Source organism: Homarus americanus, unplaced genomic scaffold (assembly GCF_018991925.1).
Source record: "Homarus americanus isolate GMGI-L3 unplaced genomic scaffold, GMGI_Hamer_2.0 scaffold32871, whole genome shotgun sequence".
NCBI classification, from domain to species: Eukaryota; Metazoa; Arthropoda; class Malacostraca; order Decapoda; family Nephropidae; genus Homarus; species Homarus americanus.
In genome coordinates this window covers 4,026,998-4,049,935 of record NW_024748870.1, presented here as the reverse complement: position 1 = coordinate 4,049,935, position 22,938 = coordinate 4,026,998, and the positions used below count along the sequence as shown (strand labels likewise).

Here is a 22,938-nt window from a genome sequence, read left to right as displayed (position 1 = left end):
TAATACGAGAAAGAGGAGACGGGGAAGAGGAGGAGGAGCGCAGTCTTCTTCACACCTCTTACCTGGTTGTATTAGTGTACAGCAAAGTTCTGTTTATTAGCTATGACCTCAGCTACACGTCTCAGCTACACGTCTCAGCTACACGTCTCAGCCACACGTCTCAGCTACACGTCTCAGGTAGAGATAGAATGAATTGGCCCAAGGGAGAAGAGAAAACTGTGTAAATACGACTATAGTAAAAGAGACACAAAGAGGAAGAGAGATAAACGAGGAGAGAAAGAGAGAGACGAAGAGATTGGGAGAGAAACGAGGAGGAAGAGAGAGAGACGACGAGGAGAGAAAGAGAGAGACGACGAGATAGGGAGAGATAGAGCCGCTTTAGGACATGTGTGTTATGGTTGGGTTTAATGGATGGATTACCCTTTGATGTGTGGTCCAGTGCCGCCCCTGCCTGCCACCCCCTGCCTGCCACCCCCTACCTGCCACCCCCTGTCACTCACTATACTACCTACCACTCACTACCCTGTCTGCCACCCCGTAACCACCATTCACCCTGCTGCCCTCAAACCACTCACCCTGCTTCCGACACCCCCTGACACCACCTGACCACCTGACATCATTCCCGACTTCGACACTCGGGACACCTCCTGACACTCCTCCTGATATCCCCTGACACCTCCTGACCCCCTCTGACATCCCTGACACTCCTGACCCCCCTGACACCTCCTGACACCTCCCGACATCCCCTGACACCTCCTGACATCCCCTGACACCTCCTGACATCCCCTGACACCTCCTGACATCCCCTGACACCCTCCTGACACCTCCTGATACCATGACAGTGATGTTTATCTGTTGTTCTATTTACCGGTTGTGTACAGTCAACAGATCACACCACAGCACCGCCTGTCACTCACCCCCATTAACAGACGAGAGGAGGAGAAAGTCATTGATGGACTCAACTGCCTCAGCCAACTTAAACCAGCTTAATATTATTTGGTTCTTGTCCTCTCAAAACTTTTCTCTTTGTTTTCTCTTTTTAAATCAAATTTCTTTCTTTCTTTCTTTTTTTCGTAATATATGACCGATATGCAATAATTTCTGTAAGTGTTGTACGCTCCTAACCTAACCTAACCAAACCTAACCTCAACATTACCCTGGACAAGCCCCGTGTGGACCCCAGCAATAGTTAGTCTTCTCTAACATGCTTCTAATTCTCCTGCGTCATATATTATCTTCAGTGTTTGACAATGGGTCAACGCCTCGGTTAATAAATCTGACAGTAACACTTGTCTGATCTATCCCTGTGGTATTTTATTTGGTAAAAGTTAAAATAATAAACCCAATGATTACGATCTTGAATACTTTAATAAGAATGTGGAGGTGGTTGACTTAGACTACACCCACCCCCCACCTGGCAAGTATATGCTACACAATGGCTACGAAAATAGTAAGAAATGTTTAAGGTGAAGTAGTGTCCGTACCCTGGTTTATATTACACTCAAGTCAACACTTTCTCTTGATGATGTATGGCCTTGTGTCGCCTCCTGCCACTTACCCTGTCACCCCTTGTAAACAGTCAATATACCTCACTCAGTTGTAAATTGATGGCTGGTGTCACTTTTTTTTTTTTGGCTTCTGAGACCTCCCCCGCCTACCTCCTAACCCCCACTAGTATAGCCGCTCTAGCCGATGACGGGGTGAGGGACTCCTGCCCACGATGATTTTGTCCAGTGTCTTGGCTCGTCTGGCAGTTCTTAAGAAACACTTTCACCAACGAAACTAATTTTATCCAAGTGTCTGGCTTTTACAATTGGCTCAAGTATGTTTTTTGTTTTTTATCTCCAGGATTAACAAACAGTTTATCAGCTCTGTGCTCTATGATCACACGAGTAGGGCGGTCAGGTTCGTATGTGTTTAGCAGACTTTCCCCATAAGTGCGTCTGTATGTCACTTAGCTCGTGAACTAAAATAATTACAATAATCATACTTGTAATGTATACATCTGCCACAACTCCTATAGCGCCTGTACTCCAAATTATCTCCCTCTAATGTACTACAGAGGCAGCCAGGTACCGTACTATCTGTGGCCTGGGCCAGGTAACCCAACACCTGAGTGATACAATTAACCTGTTGGTAAACCTGATGCCCGCGAGGCTCACCCACAACATTTATCACAAGTTTACTCCGACAATTAAAACTTTGTGGTTCATTTTTATAATATATAATGGTTAGGTGTCCAGAAGTAAATTACATGTTCTTGATGGGTGGAGAGCATAATGTAGGCACTGTGAAGTATGTGTGGTGATGTGGTTGTGTATTGTGGTACTGTGGTGGTAGTGTTGTGGTGTGGCTGCAAATGTGGTGGTAATGTGGTGGTGTAGGTCTGTGCTGTGGTACTGTGGCTGGAGGTGTTGTGGTGGTGTGGTGGTGAGGTGATTGTGCTGTGGTGGTACTATGGTAATGTAGTGGTGTGGGTGTGTGTGGTATTATTGTGGTGATGTGGTTGTTTATGTGGTAATGGAACTGTGAGATTGGTGGTACAGAGTGTAAGTGTGTGGCTGTAAAGGGTGTGTGTGTGTGTGTGTGGTGTGTGTGTGTGTGTGGGTGTGTGTGTGTGTGTTTGGTGTATGGTGTGTGTGTGTGTGTGTGTTTAGGGGTGGTGTGGTAGGGGGGCAGGTGTGGTAGGGTGTTGTGGTGTGGTGTGGGTGTGTGTGTGGGTGTTTAGTGCAGGTGGTGTGGGTGTGTGTGCGAGGTGTGGTGTGGGTGTTTAGCGGTGCAGGGTGTGGTAGTGTGGGTGTTTAGCGGGCATGGTGGTAGTGTGGGTGTTTAGCGGTGTGTAGGGTGTTTGGGCAGGTGTGGTAGTGTGGGTGTTGAAGTGGTGCAAGGTGTGGTAGTGTGGCGTTTAGCGCGCAGGGTGTGGTAGTGTGGGTGTTTAGTGGTGTAGGTGTGGTAGTGTGTGTGTGTGTGTGTGTTTAGGTGGTGTATGGTGTGGTAGTGTGTGTGTTTAGTGGTGCAGGGTGTGGCAGTGTGTGGGTGTTCAGCAGTGCAGGGTGGTAGTGTGGGTGTTTAGCGGTGCAGGGTGTGGTAGTGTGGGTGTTTAGCGGTGCAGGGTGTGGTAGTGTGGGTGTTTAGCGGTGTATGGTGTGGTAGTGTGGGTGTTTAGCGGTGCAGGGTGTGGTAGTGTGGGTGTTTAGCGGTGCTGGGTGTGGTAGTGTGGTTGTGTAGTGGTAGTGGTGGTTTCACGGTGTTGTTGGCGAGTAGTATCTGGCAGGGGTTAGACAGCTAGCAGTGAGCCTCTGTATGCCAGGAATGTTCCATACTTTTGTCACCCACCAAGACCCACCGCTCCCACCTGCCTGTGTTGCCTCGCTACTAGAGATTCCCCTCCCGACCCTGAGAAAAATATTGTCTCGTCTCGAAGCTGCCCCGCATCCCTGACTGAATATTGATGAAGAGTTGGATAGTATTTTTGCTGGGTGTTTTCTCACGAGTAAAAGAATATGAATCGCTGTGTTTTACTAGGTCGTGTTCTTAAGAGAGATTAGTTTATCACTGCTTCCGTTTTGTGAGTTCGTAGTGTTGTTGTGATACTTTCCTACAGATGAGATAATTAACATAGCTAAAAATGTTTATCATAAGACTAATACTTACATGTTAACTTATTTTTAAGCGGTTAATTTTAATATTGTGGTTAATGGAAGATCCAGGATATATTTTCACATAAATAGATCTACTTCCTGCCGCTGCTGGCCGAGGCGTCATTATGATTACAGCGTCAGGTGGTAGGTAGTTTCATTAGAGTAAGAAATACGGATACATAATACACGAACGCCTGAAGATTAAAACACAGATATACGAGATGACAACAAAAGAAGAAACGACTGCAGTACTCACCAGTGATGAAGAAGAGGACAAGGTTGTGCTCGGAGAGGTACTTGATGGCGAGCATGACCAGGAAGGTGAGCACCACGTACAACATGAAGATCTTGTTCAACTTAGAGTGATCCTCGTCCTCCGCCTCCATCACAGGTGGTCGCCCCGCCTCGCACACTTGTAGCAGCGGTGAATCCCACAGGTGGTGCTGTTCAGAGCGGGGCGGGAATTTAATGCTAGCCATCTTTTCTCCAGAGTAATGAGCGTCCCAGAGTATTAGAACTGTCGTTTCGTTAGTATGTTAGTAGGTTATGGTGGGGCTGTTGACTCACACTGTGGTTAGCAGCTAAGTACTAAGCATGCTTGAGGCGTCGCCCCTGGCCTCAGTGGACCATCGTCGCCAAGTTTAGACGTCACTCTCACCAAGGTTTATATAATAAAAAATTTATTCATTAATTGTTGTTGGCCTTTGGTCACAAACACCAAGACACGAAGGTGTGATCTGATTGCTTTTATAATTTTACACTAAATTTATTTAATTCCCTTTTATTATTAAGAAGAATTGTAGGGCAATATACTGCACATCTGTGTCGCAGCTACGAACAATGTGCCCATTATTGAATTTTTCCTGAAGTGTCACTGTTGAGAGCCGCACACTGAGAGTGCCAGGGGAGGAAGCTCATGACTCATTTTTACCTTCAAGTCGCACTGCGGCAGCCTGCTCGGGGCAGCGAGGGAGGTGTGCGCCGCCCACTCGTTCACCAGGTGATCCACAAATCTGCCGTGCATTTTCACAACACAGGAGAGATAATATGGTGGGTTAAGAGACGAGACACTCAGAACCTGTGGCTGGCACGGTAAACAAAGCTACACTGCCGTTCTCACGCGACCTGCCCTCGCTCCTCACCATTATACAACAAACCCCGGATTCTAGTGTCCTGTGTGCCGAGACACCTCTTGGCCAGGCGAGGTACCGGTACTGTCAACCTGGCATTTATGTACACAAATACATGTCTCATGGTCGTACTGACCGGGTGAGATTACTGGCAGTATCAAGTCCGGTACTTTTTTCTTCATCAGGCCGAGCTGCGGTGAGATAACGTAGTATCCTGCTTCCACCCTCCAGTGACAGACAAGTCACCGCCGTCGCCGATACTCCGCGAATAAATCTTTCTACAAGTTCTCGGAACTTCCCGCTTCTCTTCGCGACACTTCCTGACCATAAATCGATTTTCCAAACACAGCCACGGAACTTCCAGACCCGTGGATGTGTTTATTTGGTGATTTATTAAGTAATCACTACTTTATTCACTGTCTATATACAATATTTGGAGAGTTAGAACTGGCATATAGAAATATTGTTGGCTGTCACTCCACCCTATAATTTCATGGGCCATTTCTCTTATAATAACATCTGTACATAACCGTGGTGAGGGACACACGTCCGGCAGCACAGTCCTCACGTGACGGTCTGTCTGTCGAGGAAACAAAAAGATAAAAAAAATCATGTCAAGATAAATTAAGCTGTGCTGCTCGTTAACGTGTTCCTGTGTTGACTGTCCAGCGAGGAGACACCGGGGTGACGCAGTACCTCACTCACTACTCAGCCTTCGGGACACAATGAGGACCTCCCACTCCAATAACTCTGTTGGTCATCCTTGTTCGAATTACCTTACTGTCTAGATACATTGTTTGTATACCCGCACTGTCTAGATACATTGTTTGTATACCCGCACTGTCTAGATACATTGTTTGTATACCCGCACTGTCTAGATACATTGTTTGTATACCCGCACTGTCTAGATACATTGTATACCCGCACTGTTCAGATACATTGTTTGTATACCCGTACCGTGTCTAGATACATTGCTGGCTACCCGCACTGTTCAGACATTGTTTGCATACCCGCACTGTTCAGACACATTGTTTGTATACCCGTCACTGTCTAGATACATTGTTTGTATACCCGCACTGTTCAGGTACATTGTTTGTACACCCCGCTCACCGCTCAGATACATTGTTTGTATACCCGTCACTGTCTAGGATACATTGTTTGTATACCCGCACTGTCTAGATACATTGTTTGTATACCGTCAATTGTTCAGATACTTCGTTTGTATAAATTCGTCACTGTTCAGGATACATTGTTTGTATACCGTCACTGTCTAGATACATTGTTTGTATACCCGCACTGTCTAGATACATTGTTTGTATACCCGCACTGTCTAGATACATTGTTTGTATACCCGCACTGTCTAGATACATTGTTTGTATACCCGCACTGTCTTGATACATTGTTTGTATACCCGCACTGTCTAGGTACATTGTTTGTATACCCGTCACTGCACCCCGAACGATGGGTCAGTTACTGTGATGGTGGTCCAGCAGGGAGACAGTCATTATGATTAAGTAAAACCTTTCCAGTTGTGTGGTCGTCACGTGAGTGTTAAAGGCTGGTGCCCGGAGCTAATAATACCCGGTAGTGTTACGCCCCAGACACTACCACCTCCTGTAGAGGGCATTGTTTGACTCACTGCAGCAGTTCAGTCTTAATTACTGAAACTATATATATATATATATATATATATATATATATATATATATATATATATATATATATATATATATATATATATATATATATATATATATATATACTGTATATTCTTATTTTTCTAACATTTGAAATTACAAAGTGTAAGAATAAATCCGTCACTGGATTACATTGATTGTATATTTCACTGTTAATAATAAGACTCATTATTGTCCGCTGTTAACAACTTTATTATCTTAATTAAAGAAGGTGGCCAGTGTGTGGAGCCGTCACCCAGTGTCGTGACTCACGAGGGTCATTAAACTCTTGTATCATGTGGACAACACTACGCATATATATATATATATATATATATATATATATATATATATATATATATATATATATATATAGCCTAACTTAAAAACTCGACAGTAACAACAAGACTGTGGTAGGTGGCGCTGATCCTCGCTAGCGATACCTCAACCTTAGTGGTGAAGACAGTGGGTGACCTTGGTTGACCTCACACTCCATCAATGATGACCACACTGTGGTGGTGGGGTGAGGACTGCCACGTAGTGTGACAGTCACCGTGACAGTGACATATTACGTGATGTGTTGGTCGGCCGGAGTGTGCAGAACTAACACGTCATCTCCACACATCACCTCGCCTGATGATCTTCAACAGGAAAATAATACCGAGTGTTCTAACGTTTGTTCTACACATTTAAAGCGAGTTAATATGTAACCAGTTGTATTGTGATAACTCATTAAGAAAATAAGTCGTTAATTACATCACAGGTTGGCCCGCCGGGGAGGTTGTGGTGGACGGGAGCTGCTGTAGGTCATGTGGCGGAGCATTGTTGTGGTCCTGCCAACACCCACCTTCACCACACGCTCCTCTCCTGGTACTCGGGATGCTCCAGATGAGTAAGCTTGACCTGATTTGTATAGATTTCAGATCAGTTTAGCCCCTGCGTAAAACACTCTAACCAAACCTAACCTGACCTAACCTAACCAAACATAACTTAACCTAACCCTAACCGTACTTAACCAAAACCTAACCTAACCTAACTAATAGAAATGAGGCCCATTCCGGATGGTTAAAGTAGGTTAGTTTAGATTAAGGTGGGGTATATATTTGGGTATGTTAGGTTAGGTTTGGCTAGGTTAGGTTAGGTTTGGCTAGATTAGGTTAGGTTAGGTTTGGCTAGATTAGGTTAGGTTAGGTTTGGCTAGGTTAGGTTAGGTCATGATCTGTGTCCCATATGGTCTCTCCCCCCCCCCTCCCCCCCACCCCCACGAATCACTGTCAGGGTTGATACAATGTTGGTCTAGCGTTTGTGTCTTTGTCAATCATCGTAAAAAAAAAAAGATTGGTGATAATCTTGTTAATCATCGTAAAATCCCAGCCAGGAGGAGGCGATTGTGAGAGAATCATAGAGGCGAGTGAGTCAACAGGGAGTGGTAGCCGAGCCCCCCCCTGGCCTCCTCCTTACCCTTGGCCTCCTCATCACTCATTAACCTCGTGTCTTCGCCATTATCCCCTCCACCCTCCTGGTCTGGTCCACCTGTTGGCCTCCACATCTTCCTGGCCCTACAACAACAATGGCACCCGTGACACCTGGCACTGTGGAGATTGGCTCTGTGTTTGTTTTTCTCTGGGGTTCGAAGCTCGTGTATACAGTCTCCCCCCAAAAAAGTAACGGCCCATTTTCTCATCGATATAATGTGTCATAATGGACGAATATTTCCGATTACTAATTGTGATTCCTGCATTATGTTGGTCTGTCTTCCTGTGAGGTTGTCAGTTATTATTTCTGGCATTTGTTGTAATTATGGTGAATCACGTTGCTCCATCTTTAATAGCGAAAGTATATCAACGGCAGTCAAATGGCGGGTGTTTTCTGCTGGATGGCCATGACCAACACTAGTACCTGAGACTCATTGGAAAACACAGCTTACACCGACAGACATCTTCTCATAGTGTGTATCAGATAATGTTCCGTTGCCAACACTAATCATGAGGTGATACGTTATATCCATAATGTTTACCTCATCAATTGAGGTAGAAATAAAATCGAAATGCAGTAAATCATAATGTCATTGTAATAGGTTATGGCATCATAATACACCTGTAATTTCTATATTTGAAAATGAATGTAATATCGGATCATAGTGTTTCATATTTCGTTCGAAACGATTCCATTGTAACCTCGGTTCGTGAAAACAGTAACGTTATGTTCCTATTTGGCAACTCGTCCCCTGGGGCTGAAATAGTATCTAAGGTGCATAAATCAGCGGGGTTACTCATGACGTTATTGGTTTTGTATATGGTATCACAATTCATCTTATTTCAGTACATGGTGTAGACAATAGGTGGTATACTGCAGATATCATGGTGATTATCAGGTGCAAGAAGAAAGAACGAAAGGTGCAACTCACAATCAGAATTACCAACCGATACTTTTTTGAGAGAGTATCTGTAGAGGAGTGACGTGGCGTCGTAGGACTAAGAGATAAGTTATCTTTTGTCGTTTTGCTAAGAATATGTTGAACCACTTGATGACGATGACTTAACCCCCTGGATGACGATGACTTAACCCCTTGGATGACGATGACTTAACCCCCTGGATGACGATGACTTAACCCCTTAAGGATGATGAAATAACCCTTGAATATGATGAATTAACCTGTTTGGGACTGACTAAGTAACTTAAGTGTGATAACTTAACCCCACGAACACGATGACTTAGTGGTCTTCACTGTTTATACACGCCACTTGTTATGTTAAAAGGGGAAGGAGTTTCATATATCAGAGTTTGATAAAGACACGCATCACCCAGGTAGTACAGTACCTGAGCCATCACTCAGGTGCAACTACCTCGCCCATCCACAGGTGACCGCAGGAGGTTGGTGTACCGTGACGCCCGCGGTCCATCAGGGGCGGTCACTTCCCACTCTCACTCCCCTGCTTGACATACTAAGGCCGCCGCACCTGCCATATGACTGATTTAGCCATGGTGTGTGTGTGTGTGTGTGTGTGTGTGTGTGTGTGTGTGTGTGTGTTGCGGCCAGGGGATTACTCGACTCTGGCCAAGTGACAGCTTTAGCCTGGCCGAGAGTCCACCCTACTCAGCAACAGAGGCGAGGCAGGTCTTGGGTGTTGTGGCGCCGTACTTGTGACCTTCATTACGTCTTGGCTAAGTGTTGCCAACATGGAAGGGAATTCACAGAAGGAACAATACTGAGGAGTTGTGTTTCTGACGGGGAACAGCTAAGTTGACGTGGCCCGGGACATTCTTGTGGTGCGCTAGCGATGTACAGTAGCTACACCCAGCAACACCTAGAGCTGGGTTGTCAGGCTGTGGTCCACGCTGGTTATGATGACAGTAGTGATAATGGTGGTGTCAGTATAGATGAGGATGACAACAAAGGGAAAAAATATTGAAGGTGAATATAATAGTGAAGAAATTAGTAATAATGTTGATGATGATGATAATGATGATGTCTTTAATTACTTATGATAAGTTATTAGCTATACTTGTCACCTTCGTCACTAAGAAAGTCTGGCACTAGTGAGACAGCATAGAAATCCCGGGTATACAGTGCCACCACCTGCAACCTGACACTCGACATCTCATGACACTTAACATTTCATGACACTTAACATATCATGACAATTAGCATCTCATGACACTTAACATCTCATGAAACTTAAGATCTCATGACACTAAACATCTCATGAAACTTAACATATGACAATTAGCATCTCATGACACTTAACATCTCATGAAACTTAACATCTCATGACACTTAACATCTCATGACACTTAACATCTCATGACACTTACCATCTTATGACACTAAACATCTCATGTCACGAGTGCCTCATAACGCTGACATTTCATGATACTGGAATCTCATATCACTATCATCTCATGGCACTGTCACCTTATAACACTGACACTACGTGGCACTGTCACCTCATGACAATGACCCTGACACATTTTTAACTGTATATTGTCAACTGAGACCGAGAATAGCTGCCAGCTGATAGTCAAGGTCTTCGCGTGTTTTGGTAGAAACAGGTGTGGTGGAGTGGCGGTGGGCCCTCCCCCCCCCCTACTCTCGCAGGGTTTAACACAAATAAATGTTTCCTATTGCCAAGCAGCCACCACACGCGACCACACATACAGTACACCTACACTTAGATACATCGACATGTAATAATAAATGATAAAGGTTGTCCCTCATGTAACGAGGATGGCCGGCCGAAGGTCCACCTTGGCGTGAATTTGTTTAAGGTGTAGAAGCTGTCGCCAATACAACAACCACACCCTAAGGTAACGAGTTGCATGACCCAGTGTCAAGGAATAATCCGAGAAGACCGGACAACTCGCCAACTGCACTGGCTAAGCATGACCCCGGAATACGATCCGCAAATCGATTAACATCCAGGTCCCCAATTACTGTTGGGTAGACAGGGGCAAATGGCGTAAAGAAACTTGCCCATAGTTTCACCCTGCTCGGGGTTCCAAGCCGGTTCCACTAACTTGCGAGGCGCACATGCGCCTGGTTTGTTAACACACACACACACACACACACACACACGCGCGCGCGTGCGCGCGCGCGGAGTAAGAGTTCTAATTTTTGTTGCGATAAATTTTCATTGTGATAGGCGGAAATTTTAACACAGGAACGTTATTAAGTTTGTTTGGGGGCGGGGGCTGGGACGGAGACGGGGGCGGGGCGGGGGCAACTGCACCAGGGTAATCCTCCAGGCCCTCCTCCGTCGCTAATGGACTCACGGGTGCCATAAAGAAAGGTTCGCATGCAGGTGACTATCCATTTAATTATCGAACTGGTCCCAAACTCATCAGAATGGAGAGAGTGAAAACCCAGACCATGGCGGGAGCTGATCAGGGAACGACACGCGAAATGATGTAATCTCTTTTCACCCCACCCCACCCCACCCCACTCCACCCCACCCCGCCCCTCACCCCTCCGTCAAGATACTTTTTTTTGGGGGGGGGGGGGGGGTGTGTGTACAGGATTTACACAATTTTTAAAGAGGAGATCATGGAAGAATTAAGTTATGGCCAGAAACACAAGCAATTTCAATCATTTACTTAGGGAACATGACGTAACCTTCATCACTGTGATCTGTTACAGCATGTAGCAGTTCAGTGGCTTTGTAGAGGTCAAGTACTTTATCACTTTCAGTACATATCTTACTTGAAAAAAATATATATCTTGAGAAAAGGACACACACGGTACTTCAACACACACACGGTACCCCAACACACACACAACACACACACAGTACTCCAACACAACACACACACGGTCCAACACACACAGTACTCCAACACAACACACACGGTACTCCAACACACACGGTACCCAACACACAAACGGTACCCCAACACACACAGTCCTCCAACACACAGTACTTCAACACACACAGTACTTCAACACACAGTACTCCAACACACACACGGTACTTCCAACACACACGGTAGCTTCAACACACACGGTACTTCAACACAGTACTTCAATACACACGGTACTCCAACACACGGTGCTTCAACACACACACGGTACCCCCAACACACGTGCTCCAACACACACGGTACTTCAACACACACACGGTACTCCAACACACACAGTACTTCAACACACACACGGTACTCAACACACGGTACTCCAACACAAACAGTACTCCAACACACACGGTACTCTAACACACACGGTACTTCAACACACACGATACTCTAACACACACGGTACTTCAACACACACGGTACTCCAACACACACGGTACTCCAACACACACACGGTACTCTAACACACACGGTACTTCAACACACACGGTACTTCAACACACACAGTACTTCAACACACACGGTACTCTAACATGTCTTCTTGAAAATTTATACCTCAATAGGGACATACTGCTTCATCTGTATTCCAAGGTTACCTACACGTTTCTCTCGATATAAACGAGACACGAGTACCCAGAAGAACGTATTTACGGCGAATTCGTTTGGAGTTAATTTAGTTTCCTAAGGCAGACGAGGATCAGAGCCCTCCCCAGACCCAGTAGTCTTACTCGTGACCTCAACAGGCAGAACATTATAGTACAACATGAATATATGCCATATATCCATTAGCTTGCACTGATAGTGAAGGTGACTCGCCCACTGAGCTTTTTAATCTTGTTTACATGCCTCTGAGCTCAGCCCAACACTTGTCTCTCTCATATTAAACACACTGCCAAGTTCTGATGCTCCGTCGTCACTTTCAAGTCGTCTAAGTACTTACAACTTGGTTTCCAGAGGTAAGATCTTGTTAGAGATCTTCATAGTAAGGGAGAGGAGAGCGGCTCTTGAATTGTAGACACATCTGCAGAACGTCCTGGAGGTGCCATGATTCTAAACGAATGGCGTGCACACAAGTCTTGGGAGGGAGCTGGCGGAGATTTTACAATGTAAACCTCGTGTGTGTGCTGGCAGGAGTGAGGCTGTATATCATTGTGAGAGCCACACTCCTATACACCTCAGCCAGGGAGACCATGATGTGGCTTGGTGCACACACCTTGTCCTTATTCATATCACTCCCAGCAAACCAAGACTCGTACATGTTGATTTTGTTGGTTGTACAAAATGAACCATTCACCTGCTGATTGGTTTAGACAGAACTCGTGTACAGCGAAGGAATGGTGTATTCCTTGGCAAAGTGAGAGAGGGTCCCCTAAGGCAGTTAGTCGGCACTGTACTCGACACTCGACCGCCTACAAATTGAAGGTTAGGTAACTATTCACACCATGAACCAGCGACCCTTAAGACAGGAGGTAAGCGCTGTATCAACTCCGCCACAGCACCCCGGCCCCGCCTCGGAAATAAAATTCGTATTCGATTAACTGTTGTTTATCTTAAATTGTTTTTGCCTGCTGATCTACATTAGATAGATTAATATACAATATACAAGGGTATATAGTGTATATCGTATATTTACACAAGTATGAATGTCTGAAGATCCATATCCACAGCAGTATACAGACACCTGATTATAAGTGTCTAGTGACGGTCTAGTCAGTACACTGAGCCCTCAGAGATAACTCATGTTGTAGAGTCGCACACCATCACCACCTCAATCTGTCACTGACAACTGAAATGACCTGTGTATATAATCACACACACACACACGCGCGCGCGCAACAGCAAGATGTATACTACCTTCGGTTTTATTTCGTTTATAAACATTTCGAAAAAAAAACGACAACTGTACAACACCAACACTTCCTCTGTTATCGATACTCCAGTCGTTGTGACAAGTAAGTTTGGACACACGATGGACCACCACCCACCTACCCAACGTGAGGGAACCAGGTCTTCCATACAAACTTTTCAGTCAATGAAGAGGCGTCTATTTGTTTCTGTCTAACACTATATCTGAAAAACTTCCTACGTTGCGAATTATTATTATTATTATTATTATTATTATTATTATTATTATTATTATTATTATTATTATTATTATTATTATTATTATTATTATTATTATTATTATTATTATTAATTTTTAGGGTGGGGGCTTAACGTTACAAATATGTTTACAGAGGACTAGGCTGTAATGTGTGTGTTGAGTTAAAGAGGTTCATCGTACAAGTCTCCACATCACGGTCCATGAACCAACAGAGCATGTTTGTAAACGTGTTGTGAGAAATAAAGTAGAATTTTCACAAACTTGTTGAGTATAATGACTAACTTGGCTTTTGAAGCTGTTTACTCTAGACCTGCTGTATCTTATTGTTTATTGCTCTTGTAACCTGTTCGTTTTTACCCTGTAACCTGTTGTATTTGCACCCTGTAACCTGTTGTATTTGTGCCCTGTAACCTGTTGTATTTGTGCCCTGTAACTTGTTGTATTTGCACCCTGTAACCTGTTGTATTTGCACCCTGTAACCTGTTGTTTCTGTGCTCTGTAACCTGTTGTATTTGGTTGTTGTAAACAATGTGGTTACTGCAAACAAAATGGTTGCTATGAACAGATATAATGACTTCAGCAAACAAGAACTATGGCTCCTGCAGGCCAGTAAACCTCTTCACCGCCTACCACCTGTTCGGGCGGTTAGTACAGGAGGCTACCGAACTCTGGTAAGGTCACACTGGATAACACACCCTTCTCACGTGTGTCCGGGCCAAGCAGGACTCGAACCCTTGATATATGTGGGAGATGTAAGCGTATTACCACTGTACCACCAACACTAAACTATTAATGACTTACTATTCTTGAGTTTACAGCCAGTCTCACTTCTTCCTCCTCCTCTAGTGCGATTTCTTTTATCTTTCTTGGCCTTAATTCTCCCCACCCCCTTCATCTCTTCCCAGTAATGTATCTCCTCTTTTATTTCTGGTTACCATATAAATTTATTTTCTGTTATCTGCACCATATTCAGTTACATCCCTCCCCCCCCCTCCCCACACACACACAACATCTTTCGTTCACTCATTAGTGTTCTTTCACCATTCTCTTTAATTTCCGTCTCATCTTCCCTTCTTACATAATTCCTTCTTGCAACTGTTCTTTTTAATGGACGTACTATCATCAGATCTTTCTCTATTCTTGTTTCTCCTTCTTATTTACTTGTACTCACACATTTCAGCTACACTCTTGAATCACTCCCATTCTTCTTCAGCCCCCCCCCTCAGCACCCTCATTGACATGTACTCACATTGTTTAAATATTGGTCCGATATTAAACAACCCTTCCTACACTTCAGTCTTCTGTCCACCAACACATAGCCGAAGAATCTTGTATCTCGTCTAGCATCACGCCTCCATGCATTTCTTTGTCTCTCTCTGTTGCACTTCATAACTAGCACAGTGACACTCCACATTTTCCCTCCGCTTCTCTGTTACCAACTTGCCTTTAATAAACTATCTCCTTCACTACGGGGACGCCACTTTTAATATTTCATTTGGCTGACACCAAACAATTTTATTCACCAGAGAGAGAGAGAGAGAGAGAGAGAGAGACCCGTACACAAGGTGTTAATAAACTATCTCAACTGAATCCCTCATCACTATCAGTGTCTCTCACTGCATACTAAATATACTTGAAATTTGTCCGAGTTTATTATTATTAAAATCCCAAATTACCAAAATATATTATTATAACAGATTTACAAATTTGTCCCTCGCAGGCTCAGGGGATAGTTTGTTGATGAATGGACGAGTGTCTGAGTGAGGAGCCATTAGTTGTGTTAACAACTCACATGTAGTGAAGTTTTTAGTATAACAAATTTATTGACAAAGCTTGGAGCCCAGTTTGCCTATTCTGAGTAATTCGGTCAGGTCTTGACACTGAGGGTGGTATCACTTCTCACTGCCACGCAGGACAGAGGTTCATACACAAAGAATTACATCATATTCATTAACAGTATATATATATATATATATATATATATATATATATATATATATATATATATATATATATATATATATATATATATATATATATATCTTGATAAAATCACAAGATTTATCTTATCCACGTTTTCATTGTGATTTACATGATATATATATATATATATATATATATATATATATATATATATATATATATATATATATATACATACACACTGTACATAGGTCAGATTCATGTGGGTGATGTCACTGTTCATTGCCATGCAGGACAGAGGTTCATACACAAAGAAATGCCTCATATTCATTAGCAGTACAGTATATATAGGTCAGAGTCATGTGGGTGATGTCACTGTCCACTGCCATGCGAGACAGTGGTTCATATACATTGGACGTCATATTCTAATTGAAGACAAATCAGTATGGGCTAGCAAATTTGGGATAAACAGCAAGAATGTCCCCAAGCACCCCCGATTCAATGTAGTAATTACAAAGTTCATGATACAATAAGCCAGGTGGCTTGAAGTCTTTGACGGTGTCACATTCAATAATATAGTGTTCAAGCGTATGCTTTAAAGGTTTATCACAAAGTTTACATGCTGAGTGTTCCGGTATGGGTACAGCGTTACTGGCTTGCCAGATGTGTCTGTATCCTAGCCTAATTCTGGCCATGACTCCATCACATTGTCTGGTCCTGTCCTTATGCTGGCCATACCGGTACCTCTCGTCACAAAATTTGTCATATTTACTAATGCTACAACTGCCAGGTCTCTCTGCATTTAGGGAGGCTAACACACATGGGGAGGATTCCCAGTACAGGTTCATGTGTTTATAACAAAGGTTGGCAGGTGACTCATAATGTCTAGTGCCAACAGACCTGTCTGTAGGAGGAGGGATATTTGGTCATGAAGGGACGACCTGATGGTGACGGCTGTAGGAGGAGGTTTGAGACATGTCAGGAGGCAGACGTAGTGAGGAAGAGTATGAGAGTTGGGTCGACCACAAAGTTTACTGTAGTGTTGTCCCTGTACTGCCAGTGTCCGAGGCGCTGTCTTGTGTACATAACCTGTGTACACAAGACTGTGGTGGACTGAGAGAACATAAGAATGGAGGAAACTACAGCGGGCCAATTGGCCCATACTGAGCAGTCCCATTTACACCCAACCCCTATTGCTCATATATCCGTCCAACCTATGTAGCTATTCAGCGTATTCGAGTTAATGATGATATTTGGTAACTTGTTCCACTCATCCACTACTCTATTTCCAAACCAATGTTTACCTATTTCGCGCCTAAATCTAAATTTGTCTAATTTAAAACCATTGTTACGAGTTTGCTCCTGGTTGGAGAGTTTGAGTACCCTTGTATTGTCCCCTTTGTTCAGCCCTGACTTTCATTTATACACCTCGATCATATCGCCCCTCACTCTACGTCTCTCGAGGGAGTGCAAATTAAGATGCTTTAACCTGTCTCTGTACTCAAGGTTCCTCATGCCCTGGATTAGTCTTGTCATTCTCCTCTGAATTCATTCCAAGGAGTCTATATCCATTCTGTAATACGGTGACCAGAATTGAGCTGCGTAATCCAGGTGAGGTCTCACAAGCACTAGATATAATTTTAAGATGACCTCACTAGTCTTGTAACTAACACTCCTATGTATGAACCCAAGTACTCTATTAGCCTTGTTTCGAGCAAATACACATTGTTTACTTGGCTTAAGATTCCTACTTATCATTACTCTTAAATCTTTCTCGCAGTCGGATTTCTCAATAACATCGTTGTTCATCTGGTATCTGGTTTCCCTGTTTACATCTCCTATACTGAGTACTTTTCATTTGTCCACATTGAATCTCATCTGCCATTTTTCGGACCATTCGAAAAATTTGTTTAGATCTTCCTGTAGTTTTGCGGAGACATCGTCAGATTTAATTACACGCCCTATTTTAGTGTCATCAGCAAATTTACTTATGTTGCTGTCTATGCCGATATCTATGTCGTTTATGTATATAATAAATAATAATGGTCCGAGTACTAAACCTTGAGGAACTCCACTAGTGACGTTGCTCCAATGGGATTCGGTGCCGTTAATGCTCACTCGCTGTTTCCTGTCCTGTAACCACGCCCTAATCCATTTTAGAATATCTCCTTTAATGCCATGAGCCTCCACTTTTCTTATTAGTCTTTCGTGGGGGGCTCTGTCGAAGGCTTTGCTAAAGTCGAGATATACCACATCAAAATTGTGCCCTTCGTCCACTGATTCGAAAACAGATGAAAAGAATGTTAATAGATTAGTTAGACATGAACGCCCGCTTGTGACGTCATGCTGGGATCATTGATCAACTTGTGCTTCTCCAGGTGATTTCGAATAGAGTTTGAAATGATTGCTTCCAGTAATTTACCTACAATTGATGTTAGACTGATTGGACGGTAGTTAGAGGATAGTGATCTATCTCCCTTCTTGAAAATCGGTATTACTTTCGTTATCCTCCAGGATTCTGGTACTACACCCGTTTTTAAGGACATGTTAAACAACTTTGCTAAGGGCATACTAAGCTCTTCCTTACATTCCTTTAATACTCTGGCAAATATCTCATCGGGACCTGGTGACTTAATAGGCTTTAGTTTGTCTATTTGCTTACTAATATCGTTACTAGTCACTACTACCTCGCTTAATTATTTTTTTCACTCTCTCTGTATATAGTCGATGCCTCGGGTGTCATGTTTAAATTTTCGGTGGTGAAAACTGTTGTAAAATATTTATTCAGATTATTGCTCATTTCTCTGTCGTTATCAGTTAGCTCGCTGGTATCTGACTGTATTGGTCCAATCTTTTCTCATGTTTTAGTTTGATACATTTGATAGAATCCCTTGGGGTTTGTCTTCGCCTCCCTTGCTATCTCCAGTTCATTATTCCTCTTTGCTTTTCTTATCTCGGTCTTCACCCTACCAGCCAATACCTTATCATAATCGCAGAGGTAAACTTCACCACGATTTAGTCTCCTACCTATAGCTTTCCTTTGTCCAATAATATTCTTTAAATAATTATTTATCCATTTAGGGTTATTGTTGTTTGATCTGAGTTTTCGGTATGTTATGTTCTGCCTTTGTGCATTAAGTAACTCATTATTTAAATTGTTGTGGAACTCGGCAACCTCAAATCTCGTTATCAGGTCTCTCGGTAAGGTGAGGTCACCCTCTGTGGGTACATTGTGAGAGGTCACCTCATGTGGGGTCATGTAGTTCACCCCCAAGTGTGATACCCCTTCTCTCAGCTTCCTTTTCAAACTATCAAAGTTTGCCCTTCTGAAATCTGGGACTTTAGTGGAATTTTCCTTGTGGCTGCCCTGAAATTCTAACTGGAACCTAATTTCTTTGTGATCGCTGTTAGCAATTTCGTTCCCTTCCTCGACATTACTAATGAGGTTTTCTCTGTTTGACAGAACTAAATCGAGTATATTATTACCCCGGGTGGATTCAGTTATATGTTGGCTTAGGAAACAGTCCTCGATTGTTTCAAGAAAATCCTCTGATTCTGAGTTACCCGTAAGGTCAATCCAATCTATTTGGCTAAAGTTAATGTCGCCTACTATACAGACTTAGCTATGTATGGAAGCCCTGCGCATTTCATCCCAAATAAGTTGCTTATTAACTCTATCAAGATTAGGAGGTCTATATATTACTCCTGAGATTAATTTTTCCCTACCATCGATTAATTCTATCCAAATTGTTTCTGTAATCCGTTCTGTTTTTATTACCTTATTTATTTCACACTTCAGATTATCCCTGACACATATTGCTACTCCGCCTCCTTTCTTAATCTGCCTATCGGTATGGAATAATTTGCGACCTGCAATTTGGTATTCGACAGGTAACTCCCTTGAGTCTAGGTTTATCTATGTTTCGGTGAATGTTATTATATCGATTTTTCGGTACATGTCAACGCCCTGATTTCATATATTTTGTTTCTCATAGTTCTCTGATATTTAACATTCGTCCGGTGTTCGTCGATAGTCTCATGTTGTGCCGGGTGGAAGCCGAGATTAGAAGTGGTGTATATTTTTAAATAAGATTACTTGGAGGTGGAAGGTTGCATTCGCTTGTTTTATATATATATATATATATATATATATATATATATATATATATATATATATATATATATATATATATATATATATATATATATATATATATATATATATATATATATATATATATATATATATATATATATATATATATATATATATATATATATATATATGCAAGTAAATCACTGTAGTTGCGCGTGATCAGGTATATGCTGATAACCACAAGGAAGGCATATATATATATATATATATATATATATATATATATATATATATATATATATATATATATATATATATATATATATATATATATATATATATATATAATCTTTTGGCTTATTGCTAAATATTATAAAATATTATAAAATATTTAGTATGTAAGAATTTAAAACTTACTCGTGATTCGTATTGGCCCAGTGTTATTACATAATAAGTATAACTCGTGAACTATTGCGTATTAGTGAGCACTTTGATGTAAATATTGTTTATAACAAGCTAATGCAACCTTTCACCTCTAACTATCTTATTTAAAGATATACACCACTTCTAATCTCGGATTCCACCCGGCACTATCGACGAACACCGGACGAATGTAAACAACTTTGTGAAGAAAAACCTCACCTGTGGGTTAGACAACTATCGAGATTCCCATTCTGATACTTAGAAATATGAATTAAACAGATCATGCTTGTTCCAGTGTGATTACTATATTATAATAAATAATAACTACTCGAAAAGTAAGTCGAAATATTATGCAGAATTAATTAAAAATTATTTAAGTTTGTGTCAGCGCCCCCTAATGTTTACTCAAGGCCAGCGCCCTCTGGCTCAGCTGACTCGAGCGTCACGTAAAGTTGTTATGGCGTCTGCTACACCCGTGAGCTCCAACGGGCAAGGTATTACCCAATTTTTTCTATTACAGTTCAGTGAACTTTAGTAAAAACAATGAATTCGGAATGATGAAACATTCAAGTTGTAAAATAACAAGATATTTGTGTCCGTGTGATTTTTGTTATTGGTTGTAATCGACTTAAACGTTGTCCCGGTCTCAGTGTTGGTGAGCACCTATAAAGGGCACGAAGGCGTTGCCAAGTTTTCTTGTTAAGGAAGTTATGTAAACACTGTAGCCTACCAAGGATACAGGAAGGATGGTTCGATAAGGCCGAATGCAGAGCCAGGATTAAGTTCAAAATTCATGAATATGTTTAATCACATGACACCTTGAAGGTAGGGACGGTAAATATGTATATACCTGGTTTAGTTCATTAGTTGGAGTAAATTGTTGTTTTGCGGCAAACTGTCGTCATATCGAGAAGGATTAGTTACTACATACCATTAAGGTTATTTGGGTATTTTGACATTACAGCTGCCACACTCGTAACATCCGTGGAAGATGTCCTCTTTGTAGTGTTGTAACATGACAAAATGTGACCTTTTTTGAAGGTGAGGTTTTGAGTCATCACCTTATTTACTTAAAACTATAACACACCTTTACCACTAAGGTACTGGTAAAAGTGTAGAACAAGGTTAACAGTACTGCACTTGATTTTTTTTACTGGGATCTCCATTGATATATTATATTTATTGCATAGAATCTAAATTGGTGGGAGAATCAGTGGAACCCCGTAATGTAGTACTCAAATTTTCTTAAGGACACCAACACCATCTGTGTATGGTCAGGCCAGACATGACAAGACTTGATAATTTTTACCTTATTTACCTACCTACCTTACCTAATGGCCACCCACTAGAGGTGGTCATGCCAAGGGAAGGAGGCCATTGACCTGTGTAAGGATCCCTCCATTGATCATGATAGTATTGTCTCGGGCTATTTTGAAACCCAGTACTGTTTTTTATTTGACATCTGGAGCGAGTAGACTGTTCCTTCTACCTCCCTCTGTGTGAATTATGATCACAATGTAATGCTGCCTGAGTGTATCAGTCAGAATATACTGGTCCCTTATTGCAGTGTATCATCTCCAAGACAGGTTATACTCTTCCTGTTGCACAAATACACTACATACTTACTGCTAGATTTATTATATTAATTAAACATATACAGTACATTAAAAGGGTATTCAAGTTATGGTTTAATTTATATGTATTATTTATTTAGGAGATGAGTGCTAAAAGCGAAAGTCTCAGACAAACGCTCACTAATGAAGACTTGCCACCGGTGATTTATTGTGAAAATAAGACAAACTTGCCTGAACCTATCGTATGTATCCTGGTATGGATGTGCATTATTTTAGGTTAGGTTAGGTTCAGTGTATTACTTAGGCTGTTATTTTGTTATTAACAGTTGGCATTAGGATCCCTTTGTTGGTGAGTGTGTCAACCTCTACAAGTAGATGTTCCCTGTATAACTAGAGATAACACCAGGGTTATGTACTTATCAGTTTGGCATATTTATGTACATGATAATTGATGTTGGCAGAGAAGGAAATAAGGAAGGTTTACATCTGTATTCCTTTACTTTGCTGGAGACAAACTGGTAAATATATCGTAATGACTGGGTCACCATAAAAAAATTGGCTACTTAACTGGGAGTTCCTAGCCAGTCATACTGGGTCACCATAAAAAAAATTGGCTACTTGACTGGGAGTTCCTAGCCAGTCATACTGGAGGCTACATAGCCAGGCTGTTAAGTTAGGTTGGAAAAGTCATGTATCCTGATATACGAGTCGTTAGATTTGGTTCCTTAGGTTTAAACGAGTATAGTCGTGCTGGTCTGTGTTGGTTATTCTCATCTTTCACAATTAACAAGTTAACCCAACCTAACCTATTATTGAATATTTAAAAATTACCTGCTAATACTTTAGAAAGAGATGCGCGAGTTAATAAGCAACGTTGGGAAACTTTTCAATTAAAATATTGCTCTTTTACATAAAACATACATTGCAGAAGGTATGTAGAGTTGCAAGTTATGTTTGTTTTATTTGTAGTCTTACCACCAAAAGTGTAAGTCTGAAATTTGAACTTGGGACTCCGGAGTAAT

General features: G+C 42.0%; 2 protein-coding genes across 11 annotated transcripts in view; one reads left to right on the top strand and one right to left on the bottom strand.

Moving 5' to 3' along the window:
* LOC121853133 overlaps nucleotides 1–5,202 on the bottom strand; it is a 10,397-nt gene extending 5,195 nt beyond the window's left edge. The window contains exons 1-2 of the mRNA XM_042347075.1: nucleotides 4,573–5,202; nucleotides 3,898–4,084 (exon numbers count right to left, since the gene is read on the bottom strand). Coding sequence (XP_042203009.1) covers nucleotides 3,898–4,084; nucleotides 4,573–4,665 — 280 coding nt within the window. The 5' untranslated portion in view covers nucleotides 4,666–5,202. The remainder of the gene's footprint in view (nucleotides 1–3,897; nucleotides 4,085–4,572) is intronic.
* Nucleotides 1–22,938, top strand: part of LOC121853213 (choline-phosphate cytidylyltransferase B-like) — a 76,675-nt gene that overhangs the window by 18,505 nt on the left and 35,232 nt on the right. For 4 of the 10 annotated variants that reach the window (XM_042347214.1, XM_042347210.1, XM_042347205.1 and 1 more), the window contains exon 1: nucleotides 20,736–20,836. The exons of 1 other annotated variant lie outside the window; for it this stretch is intronic. In XM_042347214.1, coding sequence (XP_042203148.1) covers nucleotides 20,740–20,836 — 97 coding nt within the window. In that variant the 5' untranslated portion in view covers nucleotides 20,736–20,739. Of the gene's footprint in view, nucleotides 1–20,713; nucleotides 20,837–21,144; nucleotides 21,168–22,938 lie in introns of those variants that run through there. 5 more of the 10 variants (XM_042347215.1, XM_042347213.1, XM_042347207.1 and 2 more) reach the window with 3 other exon arrangements.